This window comes from Empidonax traillii, unplaced genomic scaffold, assembly GCF_003031625.1.
Source record: "Empidonax traillii isolate 1590-97213 ecotype Southwest subspecies unplaced genomic scaffold, ASM303162v1 scaffold28:size2823434, whole genome shotgun sequence".
Taxonomy (NCBI): Eukaryota; Metazoa; Chordata; class Aves; order Passeriformes; family Tyrannidae; genus Empidonax; species Empidonax traillii.
The window spans coordinates 1,236,848-1,262,833 of NW_020955221.1; the positions used below are offsets into that span (position 1 = coordinate 1,236,848).

The window sequence follows — 25,986 nt, forward strand, 5'->3', positions numbered from 1 at the left end:
GTTCGCGAAGAGACTGGCCATTACCATTATCAGAGAGTAAGCCATTTTAGAATTATAGTATGATAAAAACTGTTGAACAAGAAAGGCAAAAGTGGAAGAGGCATTGGCCTCCTGATCATCTCCTCCAGCTATGATTTTCTTGCTTATTCATGGTATTTCTACTGTAATGTAGAAATTCTTACTGTAATGTAACCAAGGGTTACATTGACATAGGAAACATGAAGCTCAAGCACAAAAACTCCTGTACAATGCAGTGTTCAAGTGCCTCCTGACTCTTATTCTCATTTGCTAAGTTGCTTCCTTCATTTTAAAGAAGAAGCTAAACTTCTCAAACACCACAAGGTCAGATGTTAAGTCTGTGAGAGGCAGGTAAATTAACTGCATTATTTGAGTTGCATTCCCTTATCTTCATCAAAACAAACACACCTTTTTTTCTCCAGTACCCTCTCTCTTTGCTCTCTATAATTCATTCAGCTCTGCAGTGTGATGTAGAGGTTTATTGCTGCCAGTCACCTCCACATAACACAGAACTGATACAATTAATACGATGGGATCACTCTGCTCCTCAGGTAAATACGCTCCTTACTTTTAAGTCATTTGTTTGTAATATGTCAAACAACACTTTGATCCTACAGTAAGCCAAGCAATTCCTAAAAGAGATTAATATTATCAAGTCCTGTAACCTAGAGAGGTATCTTGGTCTCATCTCTGGAAGAGAAGTAATGTAGCTTGAACTGCAAATTCGAAGATGGGGCTAGCTTTAGGCACTAAAGGAAACCTGGAGCAGGAATATAACGTGTTCTTTTGCAGAGTTGAATTTCTATATGCTGGAGTGCTCATACTCAGTACGTGAGAGCACTAATTCTCCACAGAATGCATTAATTTGAACAACAAATGAGTTAATGCAGCATAAAAGGAAGAGGGGAACTTTGATTTTTACTTTAGTAACTTCTCTGATAGAGAATCCTATTGACAGGCTGTTGAAGTACTGCTGAGTCAAGCTTAAATAATCATTCTGCTGGGAACATTTTCCTCTTTCAGCAACAGCAGAGTGTATCCTGTTTTATCTTGGCAGGAAGAGTAATGTGGTATCTTTACTGAGCTTAAGGTCATTAAAATAAGCCTTTCCTTTTATCACTTTGTTAATGTTGTATCATAAAAACTTATGTTTCTGTAATTCTCTAAGAAAAAGCATATTTAATGTCTGTCTGACTTAGTGCATTTTTTTACCATAGTTTAATAGCAAAGTTGGAATCAAAACACATGGAGACAAAGTCAAGCTTCCGAAATGTGTGTGACTGTGGGCATGTATGTGTACCCCATGTACGATTCAGTTTGAAAACCACATAATATCAGGTAGTCTGTATACATACACCCTGTGACTGAGTAGAAGTGGTGTCTGAAATGTTGATCCTAAAGGCAAAAATTTGGAGAAGCAAGAGAACGTGAACATGGAAAGCTTATAAAACGTGATGAAAAATCAATGCCAGTCTAACTGATGGAATAAATCTAATTTTAAAAGAAGCCAGCAAGATTTTGATTTATGTTTCGAATTCTGTGGTGCTTCTTTTTATATTTAAATGGAATTTATGCATTTTTTTGATTACTCCAACTATTCTTTTTCAAATGAAAACTCTATGTAGAAATCATTGTTCATTTCTGTGTTTTTTGCAGTGTGAATAAATGTATGTGGTAAGTTAGAGAGAATGAATTTCAAGCCAGACAGAGTTACATGTAGTTATAGGCTGTAATATTAATTAAAAGTGAAAAGAGAGTAGATGTTTGTAGATAAACAGTGTTAAGTTTATCTGTCTGCAGAATGCCAAATCAGGGCCTATTGGTAGTGCAGAAATATTGAACTGAATTCTCATCAGCAGTAGTTGACTGTGCCAAATCTTGATTATAAATGCCTGGAAAACAGAGTTCCTGTCCTGTGAAAATTCCAGGAACAATCTAGAGATAGGACTTCCTGGCCTGTCTGGCATGCTAGATGGTTAATCTGCCTCATTTCCATCATTAATTTTGAATGAACAGTATTTCTGTGGAATACTCTGAAATTGGGAAGTGACATTTTTAAATAAAACTCTTTTTATCAAGCACTTGACTCTTAAAAATAGCTTTTAAAGTATTAATTTCAGAAGACAGACATAACCATAAGGCTATGTTCAACCTGTGGGAAGTACAGAGGGGAGTGCAAATAAGACTGGGTAAATAATGTGTATCAGTTAGGGCCCAGGTAATGTATTTATGACTAAGATGAGAAGGTCTTTTCCTTATCTTTGTTATAGACTAGCCATGGTCTTTTGTCATCATATCTTATTTAAAGCAAAGTATCAGGTGACATTTATGATATTTATGCCTATCCAGCCATTTCTGAGAATGGTATTGAGTTCTTGATTCTTCCACTTTTTTTGATCTTTTTTGTAAGTAAAGCAATATTATACAATATATATTCAACAGCTAATTATTAAAATATGCCACACTTGATTTTTTCTGCCTCTAAAATGTGTTCCTTAGGGAATAATCCTTATGTAACCAGGTATTTTACAACTAGTACTGTAAATTGCTATATATTATATACTGTACATGATAAATGGGATACTGCAGGGGCAAAGAAATGTAATAGTTTTTTGTCTGTTCTCAAAAATTGGAGAAAACAAAGACTTATCAGGATAAGAGACCGTCCTTTTTTATTTTCCAGGCCAGTATAAACTTCTTTTGAAAAGACTTCTGAAATATTTAACTAACTTGAACTTTTCTTGACAAATTAACTTTGTCTTGGCATAAAGCCATTTCTTTGACAACAGAGAAAGATAATCATCTTAAAAGCCCCCAGGCCAGTGGTAGTATAATACTGCAAATGTAGTAGGCAAGACAAATGCAAGATGTGCTCCAAAAAGACTACTCATTAAATTGCGTCTCCAGTTTGGAGATAGAATTCCAGACCTACTGCGTAGGTACAAAAATCATCTCTCATGTGAGTAAATGACTTTAAATATTGCAACACAAATTTTTTACTATCCTGACCTTTATCCGAATCATAGGCTTTTCCCTCGTGCACCTGCAGAAAAGCTAAGTATGTCTGTGCAGCTTATACTGCCTTATTAGTGCTTCAGCCACAAGGCTGGAAAAGCTTTCAGTGTTGTATCTGACACTGTATTATTATGTGAGTCTGTAACTTCTTTTTAATAGGCTTCTGTTGAGCCATATTGCTCCCTCCTTGAAAGAATTGCTATGCTTGACAAGTACTGTCCCATCCCATGCACTAAAACACAGTGATTTCATTGCAGTTTAAGGACAGAATAACTAGTGAAATTAGAGGCAAAAAGCATGTGGTGGCTCAGAAAGGAAGGCTGTGTGTGGCTGGTGTGTGTGCATTTGTGGTATGTTAGTTTGTGGAGCGAATGTGTCTGAAGGACAGGGAAGAGGATAACTTTTTTGCCTTGAGACAGTGAGCATTCTGTAGGTGTTCCTGTTTATGCTAGAAGGAGTTTGGGGAATCTGGAGAGGTCCCAGCTGACTGGAAATGGCAAATTGTTGAAGATGATTATTTTCAAGAATGCCAAGAAGGAGGACCCTGGAAACTACAGGCCTGTCAGTCTCACTTCAGTGCCTGGTAGAGTTATGGAGAAGATTATTCTGGAAGATACTGAAAAATACCTGGAAGACAACACAGTCACTGGTCACAGCCAGCATGGCTTCATGACAGGAAAGTCCTGCTCATCAAACCTGATTTCCTTCTATGGCAAGGATTATGACCTAGTTGATCAAGGGAATCCAGTTTATGTAATCTTTTTGGATTTCATTTTGATACTGTCTCTCCCAGGTTCCTTCTGGACAAAATGCCCAGCACACAGCTGGGTTAATATATCGTGTGGTGGGTGAGCACTTGGGTCACAGGTCGAGCACAGAGGGTAACCGTGAATGAGGTAACATCAGACTGATGACCTGTCGCTAGTGGGGTTTCACAGGGCTCCATCTTGGGCCCTGCGTGCTTTGACAGCTTCATAAATGACTTACATGCAGGACTGGAAGGGACGCTGAGAAAGTTTGCAGATGACAAAACTGGGAGGAGCTGTTGACTCCCTAAAAGGCAGGGAGGCCCTGCAGAGAGACCTTGACAAATTAGAGGACTTGGCAATCACCAACCAGATGGAATTTACCTTACAAGGCATGGAATGGGGCAATCCTGGGTGTTTATACAGGCTTGGGAGTGAGACGCTGGAAAGCAGTGCCACAAAAAGGGACCTAGGGGTCCTGGTCAGCAGTGCCCTGGCAGCCAGGAGGACCAACTGTGTCCTGGGGGGCATCAGGTGAAGCATTGCCAGCTGGTCGAGGGAGGGGATTGTCCTGCTCTGCTCTGCATTGGAGTGGCCTCACCTTGAATACTGTGTGCAGTTTTGGTCACCCCAATATAAGAAAGATATTAAACTCTTAGAGACCATCTGAAGGAGGAAAACAAAGGTGGTGAAGGATCTTGAGGGGAAGCCGTATGAGGAGCGGCTGAGGTCACTTGGTCTGTTCAGCCTGGAGAAGAGGAGACTGAGGGGAGACCTCATTGCAGTTACAACTTCCTCATGAGGAGCAGAGGAGGGGCAGGCGCTGATCTCTTATCTGTGCTGGCCAGTGACAGGACTTGAGGGAATGACCTGAAGTTGTATCAATGGAGGTTTAGGTTGAATATTAGAAAAATGTTCTTCACATAGAGGGTGGGTTGGGCCCTGGAACAGGCTCCCCAGGGAAGTGGTCACAGCACCAAGCCTGACAAAGGTCAAGAACCATTTGGATGATACTCTCAGGCACATGGTGTGACTCTTGGGGATGGTCCTGTACAGATCTAAGTGTTGGACTCGATGATCCCTTCAAACTAAGCATATTCTGTGATTCTGTGATTTTGAATCTTCATTATTTATTATTTTGCAAGATGATTTCAGATTCTGTATTAACGGAAGAAAAAAATAGAAACAATGTAATTTTTTTACTGAAATATTGTAGTTTGATCAGTCACTGTGGTAATGCCCTAGTCAAAATCTTTGTAATTAAATGGCATCTTTACTGCAGTTGCATAAAGATGTAGTTGTGCTATACTAAGGCTTTTATGTGTTCATAGACAGTAAAACTGAGCAGATATGAGAATTTCTCTGTAGTAAATATTTGAGAATCAGATCTCTTACTAGATTCCAGAAGTAGCTAAATGTTTATAAATCTCTTTTCTGAGCACAATAAGTGAATGTTAATCTGTGTAGGTCTGATCTAAATTGAATTATACTGGCTGATGTCACCTGAAAATGACACATAATTTCTTTAATTTATTTTATCCCAGGCATCCAGAGTTTGGGTTTTACAATTTACCTTTAATCTAGCTAAACAAAAATGCGTCAGCACTAAGAGGTCACTGGTCTCTTATGTAGTTTAATTTATGAGTTCTAGTTTCATCATTAACCTCTTACATTTTTTTGATTCTTAGAGGTATTGAGAGTCCATGATTCCTCTTAGGTTTAGTTGTGATAGCTGTAGGAATTAATCACACTTTGGTCCTATTGCAGCTAAACCTCACAGAGTTTATGGATCTTAAGCTCTGTCTTCTGGATGGCGGACTTCTCTCCTGGGGTCTTTGCTTGGAAAGACCTGTAAGAGGAAGCCTCACATCCATGTGCCTGCTTTTCTAAAAACTGGCTGATTAGCAAGCAGTAGACTGCGCAAACTAGTTCTATATGAGATGGTGATAAAGGAACAGCCTCAGACTTACAAGATAAGCAGTAAACTTGGTTGACCCTCGGAGGGCATGCTCCAGAATTGTATTTATGGAAAGTATATATGGAGAGTATTTAGGAGGTTATTATTACTGACTAGTAGTACTACAAAAAGGCCATTCAGGGAGCTACATAAGGGGAGAGGAAATGTCAGTGAAATCCCATACTGGATCTGCAGGAGGGGAAGGAGAAGAGAAGAAAATTCTGCTCGGTGAATAGAAGAGCAGGAAGGGTAGAAAAAAAATATAAGCACTGATAACTGTCACTGCCACAGAGGTACCATGAGAGGTACCATGGCTTGAGAGGTGGTCCTGTGTGAACCTCATGAAGTTCAATAAGGCCAAGTGCAAGTTCCTGCACCTGGGCTGTGGCAATCCCAAACACAAATACAGACTGGGTGGAGAAGGGATTGTGAGCAGCCCTGAGGAAAAAGACTTAAGAGTGTTTGTGGACAAAAAGCTCAATATGACTCAGCAATGTGTGCTTGCAGCCCAGAAAGCGAACTACATCCTGGACTGCATCAAAATCAGCATGGCCAGCAGGTCGAGAGATGTGATTCTGCCCCTCTGCTTGGCTCTGGTGACACTCCACTGGAGCTCTGGGGTCCCCAACATAAGAAGGATGTGGACCTGTTGGAGTGAGTCCAAAGAAGAGCCATTAAGTTGATCACAGGGATGAAACACCTGTCCTATGAAAAGAGGCTGAGAGAGCTGGGGATGTTCAGGACGAAGAAGAGAAGGCTTCAAGGAAGACCTTAGAGCAGCCTTCCAGTACGTAAAGGGGGCCTACAAGAAAGCCGGAAAGGGGCTTTTGACAAAACCATGTAGTGACAGGACAGGGGGGCATGGTCCTTAACTGAAAAAGGGCAGGTTTACATTAGATATTAGGAAGAAATTCTTTACTGTGGGGGTGGTGAGGCAATAGAACAGGTTGCCCAGAGAAGCTGTGGATGTCCTGTCCCTGAAAGTGTACAAGGCCAGGCTGGATGGGGCTGGAAGTAACCTGATCTAGTGTAAGGTGCCCCTACCCATGGCTGGGGTGTTGAAGCTAGATGATCTTGAAGGTCCCTTCAAACCCAAACCATTCTGTGATTCTAAGATTTTTAAAACATCATGTGAGGACTGTCAGTGGAAGGCTTACCTTGGGCCTTGATCTTATAGAAAAAATAGGTAAGAAATCAAGTCACAACAACAGACCGTAGCTCTTCCTGGATTCCTGTTGGTTCTTGAACCATGAGCAGCCATAGAATCTGAGGAGACCATTTCCCCAACCTCAGAAGAGGTGGTACCAGATTAACAGAGGAGACTTCCCATATGAGTGTGTCAGAGCTGAAGGAGTTACCTGAGTTAGAGTGCCATTATATCCTCTTTGAAAACCTTTATCTAAGGTGGGAATTGAGGGTTCCAAATACATAAAAAATATACAAAAAAAGGGAGCATGTAGCAAGGAACACTTAATTTATGCAGTGTTCTGTGTATATTATTAAGGATAAGTTCAATATAAGCCTTGAAAGATGAAAACAAAGGTTCTGAGCGCTCCATCGGTGTTAAAATATAATTTTAATCAATATGTAAATAGTTTTGTAACAATTTGTTCAGTTATTCCTCATAAAATAAATCCATGTCTATCAGTGCTCTCCTTTTTGCTAGCTTTTGATTACTTTAAAGGTTGTAGTAAGCCACATTGTCATTACAGACAACAAGACCTGGTGGTTCCTGAAAGAGTATTTCATTGTTTCATTATTTTTACCCATGAATAGTTTTTACCATTAATGGTTATCTGAGGAAGTGATGTCATGCTGAAGGTACTGACTTCTGCAACTTCTAAGGCGCAGCAAATCAGATTGAGGGTTAAAAATGTTGCTTTCATAGGCCTAGAATGGAATTGATAAACAGGACCCATTTATGCTAAGATGAATGTTTGTAGCAACATTCTGCCATTTGGCAGAGTTATCTTTTACTGGATGCACAGATCTCAGATTGTCTGTCCAGCACAGGATAAAACAGTATTTAACCCGTGCACTCTTGTAGAGAAGTATATATATATTAATAACTCTTGTCATCACTCAACTTTTGATGAAGTATCTGTGTTGTTGGTACAAAAAGGTTTCCTGTGTTAAAATAGGATGAGAAAGATGCTATCTTGAGTAATCTATTAAAATATAAATATATTGAAATATATTGTCAGTGATTCTGGCAACACATAAAACCACAGTTCAGATAAGAAAGATACTTGAAATAGAAAATATTGTCCATATGAATTGGTTATTCAAGTGCAGGTTTTGGGTCACTGAGTTGTTTTAGTGGTTATCACTAGGGAATAAGATAATTCAGTATTAATGTACTGAGCTGTGTCAGGGTTAGCAAGTACCTATTTAGTCATTGTCTTTGCTGTTTGTTCTGGCCAGTTTTGGTCTTAAAATCTGTGAAATAGAAATGTGAATTTCTTGCTAAGTCTACAGGCTGACTTTGTATTTTAACATTAGTAGAATAGCTGTCATATTTTATTAGAAAAACCCCATAGCAAAATCACTGTGCAAAAAGTCACAAATGAGAGATTAGTGACTGAAACAGAGTAATTCTGTGCAAATGTGTGGATTCTCACTCAGGGAGAGGTACAGTATTAAAATAACCAATTGAATGAAACAAAAATATATTCTCTCAGGAGTGACCAGAGAAAGGCAGTGTATAACAGAAACCACTGAAAGCCTTCAGAAATTTATTTTTAATTTCCTTTACTTCCACAGTAGCTAATGAGTTACCTCGACTGCATATTTGTCTTGGGCTAAAATATTCTGGAAGAACAAAACAGTTGCTTGGAGTGATAGTAAATTAAAAACCTGACCAAGAAATACACCCTCTCACTGTTACTCTGTCATACTAAAATCTCAGTTTAGTAAGTTCCATCTCAAAGTTCCTCTTAAGCTCTTGAGAATAGTCCAAGGAGATAACCTGTCCTTCCACAGTCCTGGTTCATATGTTTTGATGAAATTCTGGTGTACAAGAGTAAAAAAATCAGTCCTCGGATGGCTAGTTAACCTCTTTGGATTACAAAGAGATGGTCTCCAGACCTTTCATGCTCCACTATATATTTTTTGTAGTCTGCTCCTTATTGTCATGCTTTTCTTATTTCTTCAAATTTAACTGTAGGAGTGAGAAACTTTCAGGCTTAGAATTCTTTAGTATTTGTGTAATTATTCTGTCCCCAGTCCTGAAGAGGAAATAAAAAGTGGGAGGCATACTGGTAGATACAAATGAGAAAAAGATACTGGGTTATTTGTTTGGGGTTTTGGTTCTTTTTTTGGGAATGTGAATTGTTCTTTTTCTTTTAAATGGCTTTTAATACAAAGACAATTTTCCATCTTTGGTAGTTCTCCTCCATGATTTTCTACAGATTATATGACTGCAATATAATTGTGTAATAAGACTACAGCTAATATGTGAGTTGTAAAAAGAAATGTGCAGATTTAAAAATGTCCTAATTTATCAAGAGAAAATACTTATGTACCTGATGACATGAATAGGTCTGGTGTTCATCGCAAACACATATGACTGTTGCTAGTTAAACATGGGATACCATTTTGTGGAATCTGGCAAATGGGTGGCAATTAATTTTATAGATATAGGCATACAGAATATGTAGAGATAGAACAGCAAAATTTTGAAAGTTTTTAGAATTGTTGTTTGCACTGGATTCCTAGAGGTGGGTCACTTTGTAGATTTAATAATCAGTTTGTCAGTTCATTCAGGTTCCTTCTTTTTTAGGACTGACTTATTTACCATGCAGTTAAGATGAACCTGAAGAGTAAGACTTCTATTCACTAAAAAAATTCTAAAAAAAGGATGAACTCATGAACTTTTTTTTTCATTCTTTAGGGTGGCAAGTCAATCAGAAATGTATGCTGCAGAAGAATATATTACAAAAATTATATTGAAAAGAGGAAAATGGAGACAGTTTGTTGCTGGTGAAGACTTAGAGCATAAATGAGTGTGTCTGTTCCAGTCATTGTATTCTTCAGAAAGCTCTGTCTTTCCCAGTACATAGGGAATGGAGAAAATATGTCCAGGTATTATTACCGAAAGGTGTTTTTTGATGGCTGCTTTCCGTTAAGGGAAAGAGAACTAAATTGATTCCTTACATCCAGGTAGAGCTAAGGCTAGACACAGAGAAAAAAGGTTAGTTAAAAAAAATTACACATTTATAAGTATTGAGGAAAATAAAACAATTAAATGTTTCTGTTTGAAGATTGAAATTTTATTTGCTATCCAGAATCCTAATTAAAGTTAGCAAGAAGTACATCAGCCTGTAAATGACAACAACAAAAATATTTAATGGCATGTATTTGGTTCTGAAACATCTCCCTTAGCACTAGTCAGATTTGTTTCTCCAATTAAGAAACATAGCTCATTGAAAGAAAATAAACTGTAATGTTTCCATGGAGCTAGCTTGACATTAATGGTGTACACAAGAGAACACTGTCACCTGATATTTTGTGTGTGCAATTATGAAAAGGTAGAAACTTCCCTTAAATATTTTGCTTTCACACAGTAGGTCTCTCTTTTCTTTTCCTGTTGTTTGGAAGGCTCCTGATTTTGTTAAATGCAGAGCAGACTCAGTTCCCTTTGCTTATGAGAACAGCTTAGGACCCTTGGTACTTCATCTGTGTTCAGCTTCTGAAGATTCAGGGTGAAAGCCAGTTGCTTTGTCTATTTACTGATTTCAGCTGAGTAAAGAAAATATTGTATGTGTTTTGCTATGTGTATTTCCACGTTCTTTGGGACTTCTTTTCTTACTAGATTTGTGAGGTGTTTTGAAAAGCTTTTTCCACATGTATGTGAAGCTGCTGTTTATCTGTTACTTTGCTGTGAAAGGGACTTCTGTCATGTCAGACCTCATTTGGGTTCTAAAGTGTGGTCTCTTATGAAACTTAAGAGTTCTTGGCTTTCTTGGGAGCTGTGAAAGCAAGGAGTTTCTGATCCTACAGTAAGTCTATTCCTTCACCCCATGCTGAAAAGTGCTACAACTGAGAACACCTGATACTTAACTTGTGTTTTGAATGTCTCAGCGATTTGGCTTTGTTTATTTTTTCATCATTGTCATTCATTGCAATTGTCTCGTAATGTGTTACAGAAAAGCAGCAAACACCTGGAAAAAGTCCATGTTGTTCTTGGGAATAAACCCTGTGATTTGGATTCACTGATTTCTACCCTGGCCTATGCCTACTTTCTGGACAAGGTAATGGAAAAATTGGACTGAGTGCTCTTAATTCACTTGTTCCAGGTTGTTACAGATATCTTATTGTTAAGTCAGTTAAAACTTATTGTAGAAACATTTTTTCCTGAACAATGATTTTGTTATTATTAGAGGTGAGTTTTTAAAATATAAGTAATCTACATTTTTTTCCATACAAAGAAGTGAGTATTAGGTGGCTTATTGAATAGCAGCAAAAAAAGTGGTATTTGGCCCGTACTTCATTCTTTAAATTTTCTGTCTTCTGGCTTTCCCACTTACTCTGTAGGAGGCAAACAGAAGCAGATGAACAAACAAACAAACAAAACAAAACAAAAGACAATTTCTTTTTAAATTTAAATTAAGTAAAGAGGTGAAGAAAAACACAAACAGAAAATCCAGGCTGTTTGTAATAGGTGGCTCAGTTGAAATATCTTCCTGTTAAAAAATGAGTCTTACTGTATGCAATTTTGACAAATGCACACCTGTGTTACAGGTCAGTCCTCCAGACGTTCTTTGCTTACCTGTACTGAACATACCAAGAAGAGACTTTAGCTATTTCACTGAGACACAGTTTATACTGGAAGAGCTGAATATCCCGGAGTCGTTCCATATCTTCCGAGATGAAATCAATTTGCACCAGCTGAATGCTGAAGGGAAGTTGTCCTTAACACTTGTAAACAGCAACATACTGACAAGGTATTGCAATTTATGTACAATAAGATGGCTTATGTGAGTTTGAGCTGTTTTAAAAATTACATTTTTTTCAACATTAATATTTATATTGCTATAATATTGATATTCTGCTACTAATATTGACATGCTATAGAAGTTAAGATATATTTTGTCTCTCCTTACATTCAGTGAATGTGAGAAGCTGAGTAGCTGTATTTCCATCACTTCTAATGCAACTTCCATTTTTAAGAACCTTGTATTTTCACATGGCTTAGATTAGATATTTTAATTTAGATTAAATAATCTGGAAGTTTCATGTGACCATTAAATAAGAGATCAGAGTTTTTTTACTGCTTCTTAGTTTGCCTTTAAGACTCTTCTATTGATTTGGAGATGCCCAGACACTTCCATATGTGCTTTTAAGATGGCTGATGGATTATTGCAGTCCTTTTTTCAAAATGTCATCAGTGACAGAGGCTCAGAGTTGATCTGTGGACCATAGTCCAAAGATCTGTTCTTAGGAGGGACTATTTACAAGTCCATAATGAATCTTTTATAAAATGGTCTGCCTGTCTTGCCCAGAGTAAAGAATTCTTTTTACTTCCGACTCGGTTTAGAACTTCATTGAAGATAAGTAACATCCCGTTGTGATATAGCCCCATCCTATTCTGAGAGGTTTGTGGATTAGAATAAAAGTAGGGGAAATCTGAAGAGAGGAATAATGTAAATCTTACAGCCGTTGATTCTTTAACAACCGTCAGTTCAGTGCGTCATTCACTTCTCACAGTAAAAGTATCTGTAATATTTGCTTTTTGTTTATTACTATTCCTTTCCGTGCATCTATTTTCTAAAGAATTATGATTAGCATTTTATTATTAAACTTAGTTTGGCTTTGTTACTGCTACTGTAAACAGAAATGTAAAGTATCTAAATGCAAAAAAACCCTGTAGGTAATTTTGTAGGTTTTCAAAATATTCAGTGGGGAAAATGCAAAATCTCCTCTATGTATTTTCAGCACATGTAGAAATATTTTTTTTCAAATCATTAGTTTTTATGGATTTTGATGAAGGAAATGTAAACATTTAAGTCTTAGTGATGTATCAAGCAATAAAAGAACTGTGCATTGTGACATTCTTTGGCTTTATAGCAGACTTCAATTAGCAATAGGAATAGTGTTGTAGTCCAGAATTTTAAAAAAAAGTGTTTCACATTTTTTACTGGGTTGTCTAAACAGCTAGAAAGATAAATATATATATATATATATAACTTTTAAATTTGTTTGATAGTGATGATAAAAGTTTGGAATCAGCTGTTGTCAAAGTCATCAATCCAGATGAGCAGTGTGACAGGAGCCTGGAGTTACAAGCATGTTCTTCCTCTTTAGTCATAAAAGAGATTCTTCAAAACGCACCAGAGTTAATCACTCAGCAACTGGCTTATCTCCTCAGAGGTGAGAGATTACTCTTTATATTAAATACTGAAAGGTTTAATGGAGTGTTTCTGAATCTGCTCATGCAGAAAGACTGTGATCCATTCTTTGGTTAACAATCCCTTTAAAGACCACGGGAAGCTTCATAAAAGAAGCAGGGAGTAAAGAGTTTGTTAAAGAGTAACATTATATTGAATATTAAAAATGTGCATTTAAAAATAGGCATGAGAGGTCTTTGCTGTATCACTAGACAAGAATATTAAATGGAGCTGTCGACACACCAGCTGGGTAGCTGGAAAAGCTATGCAGTTCGTTGATTCCAGGGGCATTGTGGACAACAATACTGATTGGAATCTAATATTTACATGCTAAAGCTTCTCCCTCCCGATGGTAGTACTTTTTTATGGAATAATGTTTTAATGGTATGATGCAAAACTTCTACTGCTTAAAAACACTGTTACCAAATCTTTGTTGTGCTCTCCCTTTCCCTTTTGTTGTATGCCTGTTATGGTAGAGTACAAAGGGGGGGTGGGCATAAGTATTTTTTGCTCTGTCTTCATAGTTCATTGTTTTTATTAATTTTTTTCGTTTGTTTGCTGCATCCAAACTCTTCAGTTGAAAATAAAACCGGGGTTAAAAAGAACTGATCAATGCTTTTAAGTTATTTACTGAATTTTAATAGTGTTTAATAAATTTTGTAGTTTTAGGTTTTAATTGATGTGCAACTGTTAAATGTCCTTCTAAGAAATTACTATGGGCATGTTTAATGAGGATTATGAGAACTTGTGTACACTTAGATTTCAGAAGCTACCGGAATCTTGGCTTGTCATTGTAGTCATCACTTTGATGAATAATGTAATGAGCATATTGTGAGAAATTACAAAAGTTAATTTAATTTTTTAATACTCTGTAGAATAAGCATTAACAGTAACAAAGTATTTAGCCTACTCTTATAGTATCTTTTGATGCTCACAAACTTCAGTTAAACCCACCATGAAATATTTTTGTAATCTCCAAATTTCTGTGAGTAGCCTGCAGGAATCTAGAGAAAGGACCAAACATAAATGATTTTGGAGGCAGAACCAAAAAAAAAAAAAAGGCTTTTGGGGAATCTCAGGATTGTTGGTTGTTTGAATGAGTCAGGATGGAGTGCTGTGAATAATGTTCAAGAACATGTTCAAGTAGAAGTGGATGTAAGTGTCCACGTTTTCTATCTCTACTCTTATCCAAATTAAAATGAAGTGCTTTTATTAGTGTTTGTGTTAGAGATAGCACTTCAGGTTTGGAGGAGAGAGTAGCTAATTTTTCTTTTAACAATTAGGAACTACATTTCCATTATTGTGTTTGGGGAACTTACTGGATACAGAAGTCCCTTCACAGCTTCTTTTGCTTAGTATGAGAAGTGACTGGCAAAGCCTAGAGAACACAACACAGCTGCACTTGCGATTGGTGCTTTTCTACTTCTCCCAGCAATGCAGCAAGTGCTATTGTGAGTCTCTTAAAATAGAAGAAGTTTTTGGTGCTTAAGAATCTTCCATGCCAAATTCAGAAAAGCCAGTGAACCCCATTACTGGTTTTTGGTAAGATTTGTAAAAAACTATAAATCATAGACCTAAATGTATGTAGATGGCAGATCAAATTACAAGCAGTCTCAAAATAAAAGATCAAATACAGCCTATGAGGTCTAGCTTTTGTCTTTCTCTGTGTATATTATGGCCTTTTATCATAACATATAGCTTCTGAAATTCATTTTACCTGTAAGCCCAGGAAATAAAGGGACCAAATACCATGGTTTGGAAGGAGGGGTGGCTGTTTCATTCTCACTGATAAATTAGTATGTAGAGGCTCACAGGATGCTCTCTCTGGGGGCACTTCAGAGGCATAGAGGCACTGAAAAGGCTCTACTGTGTTTTTCACACTTCATTGTGTTACTTCCAATGTAAATCCGTTTATATTTAGTACGTCTAAATTTTGGGCAAAGTGCAGAAGAGAAGGCCAAAGTAGAAGTCAGAGTGCTAAGGATTAGGATTTTATTTTTGTAAAACAACTGAAAGATGCTAACATCTGAGTCTCTGAGCTCGGAAGTCCTCTTTCATTTTCTGGCTTTCCAGGGAGTAAGACAATAGAGGTATCTAAAATTTTAAAATTATTGTGTAGTGACCATGACAGCTTCATTTATTGCCTCTTTTCAAAACTTCTTTTTTCTTAAAGTCTGTTGGCAATTTATAAATTTTAATAACAAGAGCAGATGTTTATAACCTACCACATTTCAACTTTGAACAAGGTTCATCTGCTTGTCTGTGTTTGAAAAAAAAAAAAAAAGTTCAAGAGAAAAGACTTTGCATGTGGAACTGAACGTTATTGATTCAGGTATTTTAATGTTTAAGGGTTTTTTTTTTTTTTTTTTTCAGATGAGTGCTTTTCTGATATCTTTGTCTCCCCATCAGACATGATATAAGTTAATTCTACTTTTGGGCTTTGAATAGAGTCTACTTAGAGAGTCAGTGTTGGACAGCCATAGTTAGAGCTTGTGCTGTTCTTGGATTTCTGCCAGAAGCAAACAATTGTGGAACCTACGAGAGTCTTGGACCTGTATTATTTTATTTCCCCAGAGATGTTTAGAAGGGGACTGTTGCCAAACTCAGATCCATTAAACTGCTGAATCATTACATTCTCTGCTGCAGCCAGCTGGCAAAGATGTGATTCCAAGCACTCACTGTCAGGTAGCTTGGGTCAGTGCACTCTCAAAAATACCTCCTTATGTTTATTTGTATAAGGCCTTAAAGTATGCCACGAGGTGCAAACTGCAACATGTAAATACAGACATTTACAGCAAGAGCATCGGCAATCTGTGTATCTGCTTTTGCTGGTTATGAGCTACATAGTTGAGGTCTTTTCATGCCCTGTTGGGGCAGTCTGACTGAAGGGAAGATTAGTTTGTTATTCTAGCCACCCAGACAAATGTTAAGAAATGTCCTTTTAAGGACTCTGCCAGTATTTTTTTTTCTATGTTGTACATTGATCAGATGATTCACATCTTTCCAGATTGATGAATCCTCAGTATATATGCCAGAAAGAAAGGATAATTTTTAACTGCACCAAGCACTGCATTTACTTGGACAGATACCCTTTTTTTTTGTTGTTTTTTTTTTAATGTGGAAGCACTTTTCTTGGAGACAGTGCTCCTACTCTCTTCCCCCAAATTACATTTTATTCCAGCTTCATGGCTTTTCCTGTTAATTACAATGAAGATTGCTTGCTTAGATCTGTTTACAGTTTGGGTTTGTGGGGGCTTTGAGGGAGTGCAGTGTTGAAGTTTACTTTCCATGAGGGACTGTTGGTTTTCCCCTTTTCCCTGTCCTTTATTTTTCCTTTACAGGAGAAATGCCTATATTTTCATTGTACTATTTCTCTCAGCCATAAACTTATAATTCAGGAGATGCTTGTGCTGTTCTTAATGTTTTCCCAAAACGACTTCTGCTTTCATTAGATCATGTTTAATATTAATGCACAGCAATTGCTTTTGGCAAAACTAGTGCTTCACTTCCAAACCACTTTGTGAAAAAGAATAAAAAGCACATTTTTTTAAGAGCTTTAACCTATTTTCTAGTGACCTCTTCTTTGGAAAAAAACATATGTAGAGTGGTGTGATGTACACAAGAAATAATATTGAATCTTGTATTGCCTATTATATATTTTTCTGTGCTTGTCAGCAAACAGGAGCCTCCATTATGCTTTCAGAAACCCTGAGGGAGTTGCACATGCACTCAGTAAAATCTGCAGGAGATTTCTGAGACTGTGTATTGCTTTTACAGCAGTTACTTATAAGACAGCACATGACTAAATGGACTACTGACCCTTGGTCAAAAGTACCTCAAGTAAACTGGTTTTCTAAAGCACCTACTACTAGCCCTCACAGGAATGCTGAGGATGCCTGGGAGAGAAGAGGTGTGCCTTTCTTTCCTGGTGATGAGCACAGTATTAAAGAATGATCATAGTATTAAAGGATGAGTAAAAGTTCATTTTAGGGCTTGCAGACACCCTAGTAATTTAAGAAGGATCCTTTTCTTGATTTCATCCTAGTAGAGAAGTTAGCAATTGCAAACACTACAGTATTGCTGTGACAAGTGAGAAAAACAGTCTTTTAAAAAACTCCCTCAGCCCTCTGCCTATGATGAATGAAGTCATGCTGACTTCCAAAAAGTTGAGCTTGGTTGGATATACAACTCACATCTCTTATTCTACTGCATTTGCCTGTATGTTTGTATTAAGAATTTTATCTTCTTGGTCTTACCCAAATACTCTGTTCCCTGGAGCACACACAACTGTGGTAGAAGTTTTTACACACTGCGTATCTGAGAATCTATGCAGATGGCTAGATTGCCTAACTCATCCTAGTGCTGCTGGAGGGCTGTATGGGATATGCTGCAGTCTGCCTCCAGTAGGTAATTCAATGATGGATTTGAGCATGCATTGTACATCCAGCACTTTCTGCTGGAGTCTCCATTTCCTTTGTGAGTGCATGAGCAATTTCCCTTTCTGCTCCTGGAGGAAGATAAAAAGGGTGATGCAAAAGTAGATTGCTTTTGCAAAAATAATTCATGCAGCCTGGTCACTGAGCTGCCATTTATCCAGGTGCAGCTCTGTGCTGACTGGGAGTGTGCTATGGAGTGTCTAACTCATTCTGGTCGCTGCCCTTCCCAAACTATGGACAGCAATATGTCTCAAGTGTATATATGTAGCACAGACACTGTTACCTGGTAAGAAGTTCAACAACAAAGGGATATTTTTAGATGAATTATCCTGGAGGCTGCTGATTGAGAAACCTCCTTCCTATTAAAGGCACCGAAAAATAGGCTTTGCTAATGGGTATAGATGTCCTAGGTCCTCTATATATCAGTTATTTACCTGTAGATATCTGAAATCTGCTTGCTGTGTATTGCTGTATATTTTATGTACCTAAATCTACAAATGTCAGTGTTGGTCAGTATACATGATTTTCATGCAATCTGTGTTTATTTAAAATATTTAATACTATCAAAAAGAGCAGGAGCATTGTCTTAAAGTGATTGTAGGACTGACGTGAAGAAATAGCTGCTGCAAATTAAAAGATTATTGGCAGTTAAAATATCTGTGACAGAAATACAGAATGGAACTTTGTGTATTTGAATTTCCAAAAACTAATATCTGACAGGAAACAGCTTTTGTGTAATTCACACAGGATGTGTCTAATAAGGAGGTGTTTACTTAGCATGGCAAAATTATTTTGTGTTGCAAGTGTTTTGTGAATTTTGAAGAAATGTTTTTTTTGGCATTTTATGTGGTAACAGTATAGGAGAAAAATTGATGCATACTAAATGCATCCTAGTCCATGTAGTGAGATTGAGGATGGCTGTGTCCAGGGATTTCTTTTACTCTCTTCTCTCTGTACTAAAGACTAAACACTTTGGTTTACAGTAACTGTCTTATATTATTGTACTGATTTGCTCATTGACCCAACACAATGCAATGAAATCATACATTTGCTTGAAATCCCAGTGTACAGCAGAGTAATAAATAATTTCAGTGCTGAAGTGTAAGATTTTATTATCCTTAATTTACCATGAGTAATTGGAAGTGAACACTATCTTTGGGTATATTAACAAATGAGATCCCAGTCTCCAGGGAATGAAAGGGTGACTTTACACAGTGACTTTACACCCTGAACAATCAGGACTGTTTCACATTTGGGATGGAATAAATGCAGTACATAGTTGTCTAAAACGACATTGCTCTCACCTCTGTATTGTAAGAGTTGAAGTTATTTATTGGATGATGGTTCTCTTAAACTTTGAGTGCATCATTTTGATTGACTGAATAGGTGTTTCTTTGCTACGTTCATGAAATTAAAATCATAGAATGGTTTGAGTTGGAAGGGACCTTGAAGATCACCTAGTTCCATTCCTCTGCAATAGGCAGGGACACCTTCTACTAGACGAGGTTGCTCAGAGTCCCATCCAATTTGGTCTTGAAAACTCCCAGGGATGTGGTACCCACCACTTCTCTGGGCAAACTATTCCAGTATCTCACCACCCTCACAGTAAAGTATTTCTTCCCTTTTTTCCATTATAGCAGTTAATTGACATGTCTGTAGAAGAAAGGTTGGCAATGTGGATTTACTGTTTCGAAGTATACCAGCACTTGATCTAATGCTTAGAGAGAGGAATAAACCCTGGAGTCCTGCCACTTGCTGCTGGCCATGCTGCAGAACCGTAGGTGCACAGGAGCATGCTGCACACCATGGCAGCACTGGGACCAGCCAGTTAGCTCTACCATACGCTCTGAAAAGGCACCCAGTTCAGATTTTAGAAGTTTCATGTTCGAAGGATGTTTTTGTGTGAATTTGATATCTAATTCAGTGAACAGATCAATGGAAACAATCTCCAATAAGGAGGAGGCTTGGGTAGCAATACAGTAAACATTCTTGATTCTGTCATACCTCTGATATTTACAGGAGGCTTTGATTTTTGTCTTTCAATGTTTCAGGAAGCATTCTCTTTAAGTGCATGTCTTTGGAAGCTGACAGCATCACAGAGCAGCAGGAGAAAGTGCTGTCAATCCTAGAGGAAAAGTTTCCAGATCTTCCCCCACGAGAGGAAATTACCTCTGTACTCCAGGAGACTCAGTTTAATGCACAAGGTAATGCAACTTGCTTCTGTTTTTCAAAACTGTTACAAATATATTTATATAACTGTATCAGAGTGTTGTCTTAGTGTGTGTGGTGAAAATAGTTGCAGCATGCTATCTTCAGTGACAGTTAAATATATTATATTTAATTTTAGATTAAGTTGCTTACATTCTGAATCACGAAGTTGTGATTTCTATTGATGAACTACTAAACTCATTAATAATCTTGTGTTGCTTTTACTGATAAAGTTAGCATTAATTAATGTGTCAGCCCACATGCAGAAATCGTGCTGAAAATACCTACATGGTGTGGAAGTGGATTTTTTCGAAGTTTTACCAAGGGCTGTCTACAGATGAAGTGAATTTGACACCAGACTAAGATTAAGGAAGCAGTGGGAAAATGGCAATTCTTTTTTTTCTTCTGCTAGGAGCATCAAATAAAAATACTCAGTGATGAAAAATGGGAATGTTTGAACCCCAAATTTTGTAGCAGGCTTTTGAGAGGATACTCTAATAACCCGAAGACAATTGTTACAAGAACTCTTAAATCTTTTTACTGGCATTTGCTATCAAATTGTTACCAAAGAGCGAGTATTAAATTAATGAGATATTTCTTTGTTAGCTATGTCAGGTATGCACAGGGTCCACACAGACATGGTCTTTTTTTACCGTTTCCTATTCACTGCAGGGACCAGTTGTAGCAATCCACACCATCAGCCTCAGATGGCTGCCCATGCTGGTAGATACCAACAGAATCTGAGGTGCTGCTTCCTTTGCCCTTTCTTTCAGTGCAGTTGCAAGCTAGATTAGTTCAGGGCAGTAAATCTTCACATAGTTCCCTGAAGTTCTTCCAGGCAAGTAATCATAGTTCAGAAATTAGCTGAATGCAGTCTAGATTGGAGAGACACAGTGAAAGTGGCTTTTATGGAGTTCTGTTCTTAGGTCTTCCAGTTACCTAGGATGATGCTTCAGTAACATTTGTAATGCACTTGGCCCATGAAGTTTTCCCTGATATCAAATGCAAACTAGCTATAAGGTGGGCACTGTCATGCCCTTTTTTTATTTCATAGCTTCTGTTTTCTGTATGTTGCAAGGTACATATTTAGTGCTGCATTTATTCATATGACATTTGTATTATTAGGGTGCTGCTGAGTTTCTAAAGTCCTTTGAAGGTTGTAAACTCTGCTGAATATTTTACCTCTTCTACCTATTATTTGAGGCAGTATTAGGACATTTCAGCAAAACAAAGTTCTCAGTTTCATGCCGAAAGAATGATTCAGTGGCCTGAATTCATGAACTCATTTGTTATTTCAGAACCAGTAGGTTGCAGCCCATCAGAAAGTCTACAGGTTATGTAGAAGTATTTTTTAAATGACGGATAAGTAGATGTTCATCTTGTCACTAGACTGAATGCAGCAGCTGGACTCTGTACAGGAACAGTAATGAAAGGAGTAATTTCTTAGGCTTAAGTTCGTATTTTTTTCCCTCTTAAAAATCAGTCATGCAAACACATTTTGGATGTTATACTGCTAAGCTTTAAAAGTCAATGGACATTTTAAATGCCACCCTACACCGGGGTGCGTGGCTTGCAGCGTTCTTTACATAGATATTTTGCTATTGTGTCTCTGTTTTTTGTTCTGTGATATGAATATGTTCCTCTATATAACATGTGAGAATCTTTACAAATTTTAGGCAGACATCTTCAATTAGGGAAACTTAGTCACTTGGATTTTCAATACACTGTGCTTAAATATATCAATATGTCTAGTTGCAATGTAAAACAATTCCAATTTTACACAAATGTTTGTGATGATAATGTTTATATGGTACATTAACATCTACTCAGTTCATTAATGATTTGATATACATAAGAAAAACGCACTGGTGTTATCTCTTTGTGAAAAAGGTTAGAAAGGTTGAATGACTTTGTGCTTAGAGAATATCTTAAATGCTTTGCTTCTGAGTATTTTGTAAACACCGTAGTATTCCACTAAGGTACTTTTCAATATATTGCTCATTCCTGAAGTATTTTATGTTAGTAATTTCATATTAGACCATAGGAATGGTCTGCCTGTACATTCATCATCAACTGGAGTAAAGCTCGCTTGAAAAGTATAAACTCCATTGCAGAAGACTAAATTCTTCATCTTTGTTGTTAGTGTGTCCTCTCCCTTAAATCTCTTCCTTCCTTAAAAAAATCTCTCTACAAATATTCACATGGAAATGTTAATATTGGTTCCAATTTTCTCATAGGATTGTCCTGAAATACAGAAGCCTCAGCATTCAGGTCTAAACTGTGTTTTTCATTTGTGTTTTTAAATTTTTAAAATTTTTAAAAATGTTTTAATTATGTTGATGCATCTGTCAGCTGTAGGTATTTGTATATATTGAAATTCCTGTCTTTTCTCAAACAGATGTGAGTATTGAGGAAGTTATGCTGAAGGATCTCAAGGAGATTTCAGATGGAGAAATCAAAGTAGCAATTAGCAGTGTGTACATGACACTGGAGGTAAGAGGAAACTTAAACAACATGGTAGATAAACTGCCCTATTGCATATGGATGCAGTTCTTTAAGAAAGATTTCAAACATGTTTTTTTCTCAATATTATATATGAGCACAATTTTCAGTGATTTAATTAACTTTGGTAGAAGCAGTAGCTGTTTGTTGTCTGACTTATGTTATTATGCATCTGAATGTTCCCTCCCATTAGACTGTACCATGGTGTGTTCAAACAGTGGCATAAGAAAATTGCAGCCTTTGGGTGAATTGTAGTTGTGAGCTTTCTGTCATACTTCAGTAGGTAGTTACTAACTAGGACTTTGTCCTACCTTTCACTTACAGTATGGCATATAATTTATAAAGCCATTCTAACACACTCTAGGAGTTTTGAGAGGGAGGGATATACCTTCATGCCTTCTAAAAGCCTATCTTAAAACTGTATAGTGAAGTGTAATGAAGTCCATTGCCACATTGCCTAAATTAAATGTCTGTTGCCAGAAAGAGAAGTATCTCAGTGGGGGAGATGTTTGTAAAGTTCTGATCTTTTGAATCAAAACTATAGATTTGTTTTTATGAGTATACCTGAGACAGTCTGAAAGCGGCTGCTTTGATCTTTCTTGAACAGTCCCAAACATTGTGTAATTTCTTAGGGAAAACTCTTGTGTAATAAGTTTTGTATCACTATCTCAAGAGAATTTGTGTTATGGATGTCAGTAGCTATCTATCTGAAATACATATTAATGTTACTGGCATTTATTTAAAAATATTAATGCTTAGATCACTGAACAATTAAGACATGACATTATTATTTCTGATGGAAGTTTGCATACAGATACACTGATTAATAAGAAAACTAAGTAGACTGAAGAAAATCTCAATAACAAAATCATTTTTATATGGTGTATATTTGTAATTTTCAGTCTCTTCATTTGTCTGAAGGTCACCCATATGTGACATACCTGCATAAAGTATTTGAAATGCAGAAGAAATTGTCATCTTGTAATTTTGCAGTTTATTTTAGTCAAAGCCTTTTCTACCTCAAATGGTAGAAAATATAGAAAATATATCTTGAATAGTTTTTACTCCTGAGATTAGCTCAGTTGGTTTCAGCATGGTGCTAATATTGCCAAGATTATGGGTTTAATCCCTGTATGGGACATTCACTTAAGAGCTGGACTTCATCCTTGGGGGTCTCTTCCAACTCAGAATATTCTGTGGTTCTCTTGTATGTCCTATGCGATTTCTTACAACATGTCTCTTGTGACTTGTTTTACAAAAAATAAGGTGCTTTTGTGGTTGAAAAAGTTTGTTGGGCAATCCAGCTAATAATTATCCATAGATTTCTGCTTGCATACTAAAATACACAAAGCAAGTTGGGTAGCAAAGCTTCAAGAAATGAAACAGAATCTATTAGTTTCTTGATTAGCTTCTCAGTTTGTTAAGCAATCTTTACCACCAAACATACACTGCTTTATGAACCATTTGATCCTGAAAATTATGCCAATGTTTGGAGGAAAAGGGATGAGGAAAGAGTATGTTAAGAAAAAAAAAAAAAAAGGAAGGAGAAAATGGGATTTTAAAAAATTCTTAATAAAATCTTACTCTTCTTTTGTTTTAAATGTTTCTCTTTTACTGTTACTTTCAATGAATGGCGGACAGAACCAGTAATTAAGAACTGACTTTAGCATTACATTTTCTTTTTATTTCTTTTTCTTTTAATCACGTTTCATAGACTATGTAGAATGCAGAGCTTGGCTCCACAGATCTAAGCTCCATTTAAGTATGGCTGACCTTACACTGCTACTCTATATGCTCAAATTAATTGTAACTCAGAACTTGTCTTCTTTTTGGCTGAAGCTCACAATTTGAATTCATCAACATTATGTTTTTATAGTCCTCAAAGCAGGCAAATTTTAATTTTTTTTTTTCAGTGATGGCAGGGTGACATACCTTGGTCAAGGAGTGTCAAGATCTGATGGTCAAGCAGTACATGTTTCATAACTGCTTTTCTTAGGACATATCTAGTGGCCATTGTGAAGGAAAAAGGATATTCAGTGGCATGTAAGAACAAACTGATCAGTGTTTTACTGATGTTAGGATGGTTTTTAGTTCCAGTCTGTTAAGTAGTTTTATTACTAGTACTTTTATTACTAGTATTTTTTTCAGGAAGTTACAGACAGCTATTTGTTGTCTGTTGTTCTGCTGTGAATACTTTGCATCAGAAAGGCCTGTCTTTTCAGGGATGTAACTGCTTTTATTTTTTCTAGTTACAATGTTTGCAAAGTTATACTTGGTACCAAAGGGACTCTTAATTTCAAAATTGTAATGGAGATCAGTTTTGCACTTGCTGTACTTACTGCTCTTTGTTCAAACGTGTTCTGAACTCAGTTTATAGTGCTTGACTAGCAGAAGACCATTTTTACTTGCTCTTGCCAGGGATCATGTGTAGTTATTTCACCCAGAATCAGAAGCACAATACATGTAAGGGAATTAGTAACAACCCTTTCCAGACTTTCTGTCTATTCAGTTTAGAATTCTGTTATGAGCTCAGAATACACAAACTTTAATGACTTCAGGATTTTCTCAGCAATAATAATGGTAATTTGTTATTTATCCTCAAATTGCTCCACAGACATTACCTGTTTAAATATTAAGGGAACGTAAAGAACAGGTTTGGCAACAGGTGTTGAGTATTTAATGTGTTTGCTTTTTCAGAAGTATCACAAGGCCAGTTTTTTTAAAAATAATCAAAAAATATGCAAAGGTATCTTCCATTAGAGTGCTTTCTATAGCGAAGTCATTTTGTGTGGATGTCTTTAGGTTTCTGTATGCAGCTTTGCATTCTTGAGACCTTTGAATATGGCCTTCCTGGATTATGTGGCATAAAAGCTGTAAGTTGAAATAAGACCTGTCTCTGCAGTGACTGTCTGTCGGAGAGCATATACTACTTGGATTTCACATGCATAGCCACTTTTTTTCAAGAGAACCACAGAAGAAAAGTGACACTGCCCAAATCACATTTGTTTTTGTTGCTTTTGTCAGAAAGTTTCCCCAAGTCATAATGATTACTCATAGGATATTGTAGCAAAATTCAATGCATGTGTTACAGTTAATTTCTGTTACATTATACTACACCCTGTGACTGTGTTTTGCTTCTCCTCTGCTGAAATTCTCTTAGAAATGATAAATATCTTCTCAATATGACTTTCTGTGAAAGTAATTTCTTTTTCCTAAGAAAGGAATACTTCCTTTGTTAACTGAACTCTGTTCTCTGCTTTCTTAAGTGTAGTGCACTGGGAGAACAATCCTGATTTCATGAGTGTTCAGTTTAGTTGAAATGGCTCATGATATCATAGATTAATAATGTGTTTGTTGGACTAAGTCTTTTGTCTTCTGATTCATGAAAATTTGTTCTAACTAGTCACAAAACTTTCAGTAACTTAGTAATACAGAAAATCAAGTTAGTCCATGAAGAAGCAGGTCAGTCATTTGAAAATAAGATCTGTGATCATTTGCTACTGACTGATACAGACAAGGGAAAATGTGTGTTCTGAAGACTGACTGATCTGTTGAGGTTCTTGTTCATGTTTCTGGCCATGGCATTTGCCCACTTCATAAAGACAGTTTCCAGGTTGTAGAGATTGTGTAATCTCTGTGGCGCCTCTACAGGGGCGCCAAGCAAATGGTTTAGATGATGTGTCAGAGCCTCAATGGAGGCTACTACCACCAGCATT

At 36.9% G+C, this 25,986-nt stretch overlaps 1 protein-coding gene across 5 annotated transcripts in view; it reads left to right on the forward strand.

Annotated features, from left to right (window-relative positions):
• PRUNE2 (prune homolog 2 with BCH domain) overlaps window positions 1-25,986 on the forward strand; it is a 136,823-nt gene that overhangs the window by 21,911 nt on the left and 88,926 nt on the right. For all 5 annotated transcript variants that reach the window (XM_027909946.1, XM_027909961.1, XM_027909968.1 and 2 more), the window contains exons 2-6: window positions 10,884-10,988; window positions 11,479-11,681; window positions 12,944-13,107; window positions 19,612-19,764; window positions 22,167-22,261. In XM_027909946.1, coding sequence (XP_027765747.1) covers window positions 10,884-10,988; window positions 11,479-11,681; window positions 12,944-13,107; window positions 19,612-19,764; window positions 22,167-22,261 — 720 coding nt within the window. The remainder of the gene's footprint in view (window positions 1-10,883; window positions 10,989-11,478; window positions 11,682-12,943; window positions 13,108-19,611; window positions 19,765-22,166; window positions 22,262-25,986) is intronic.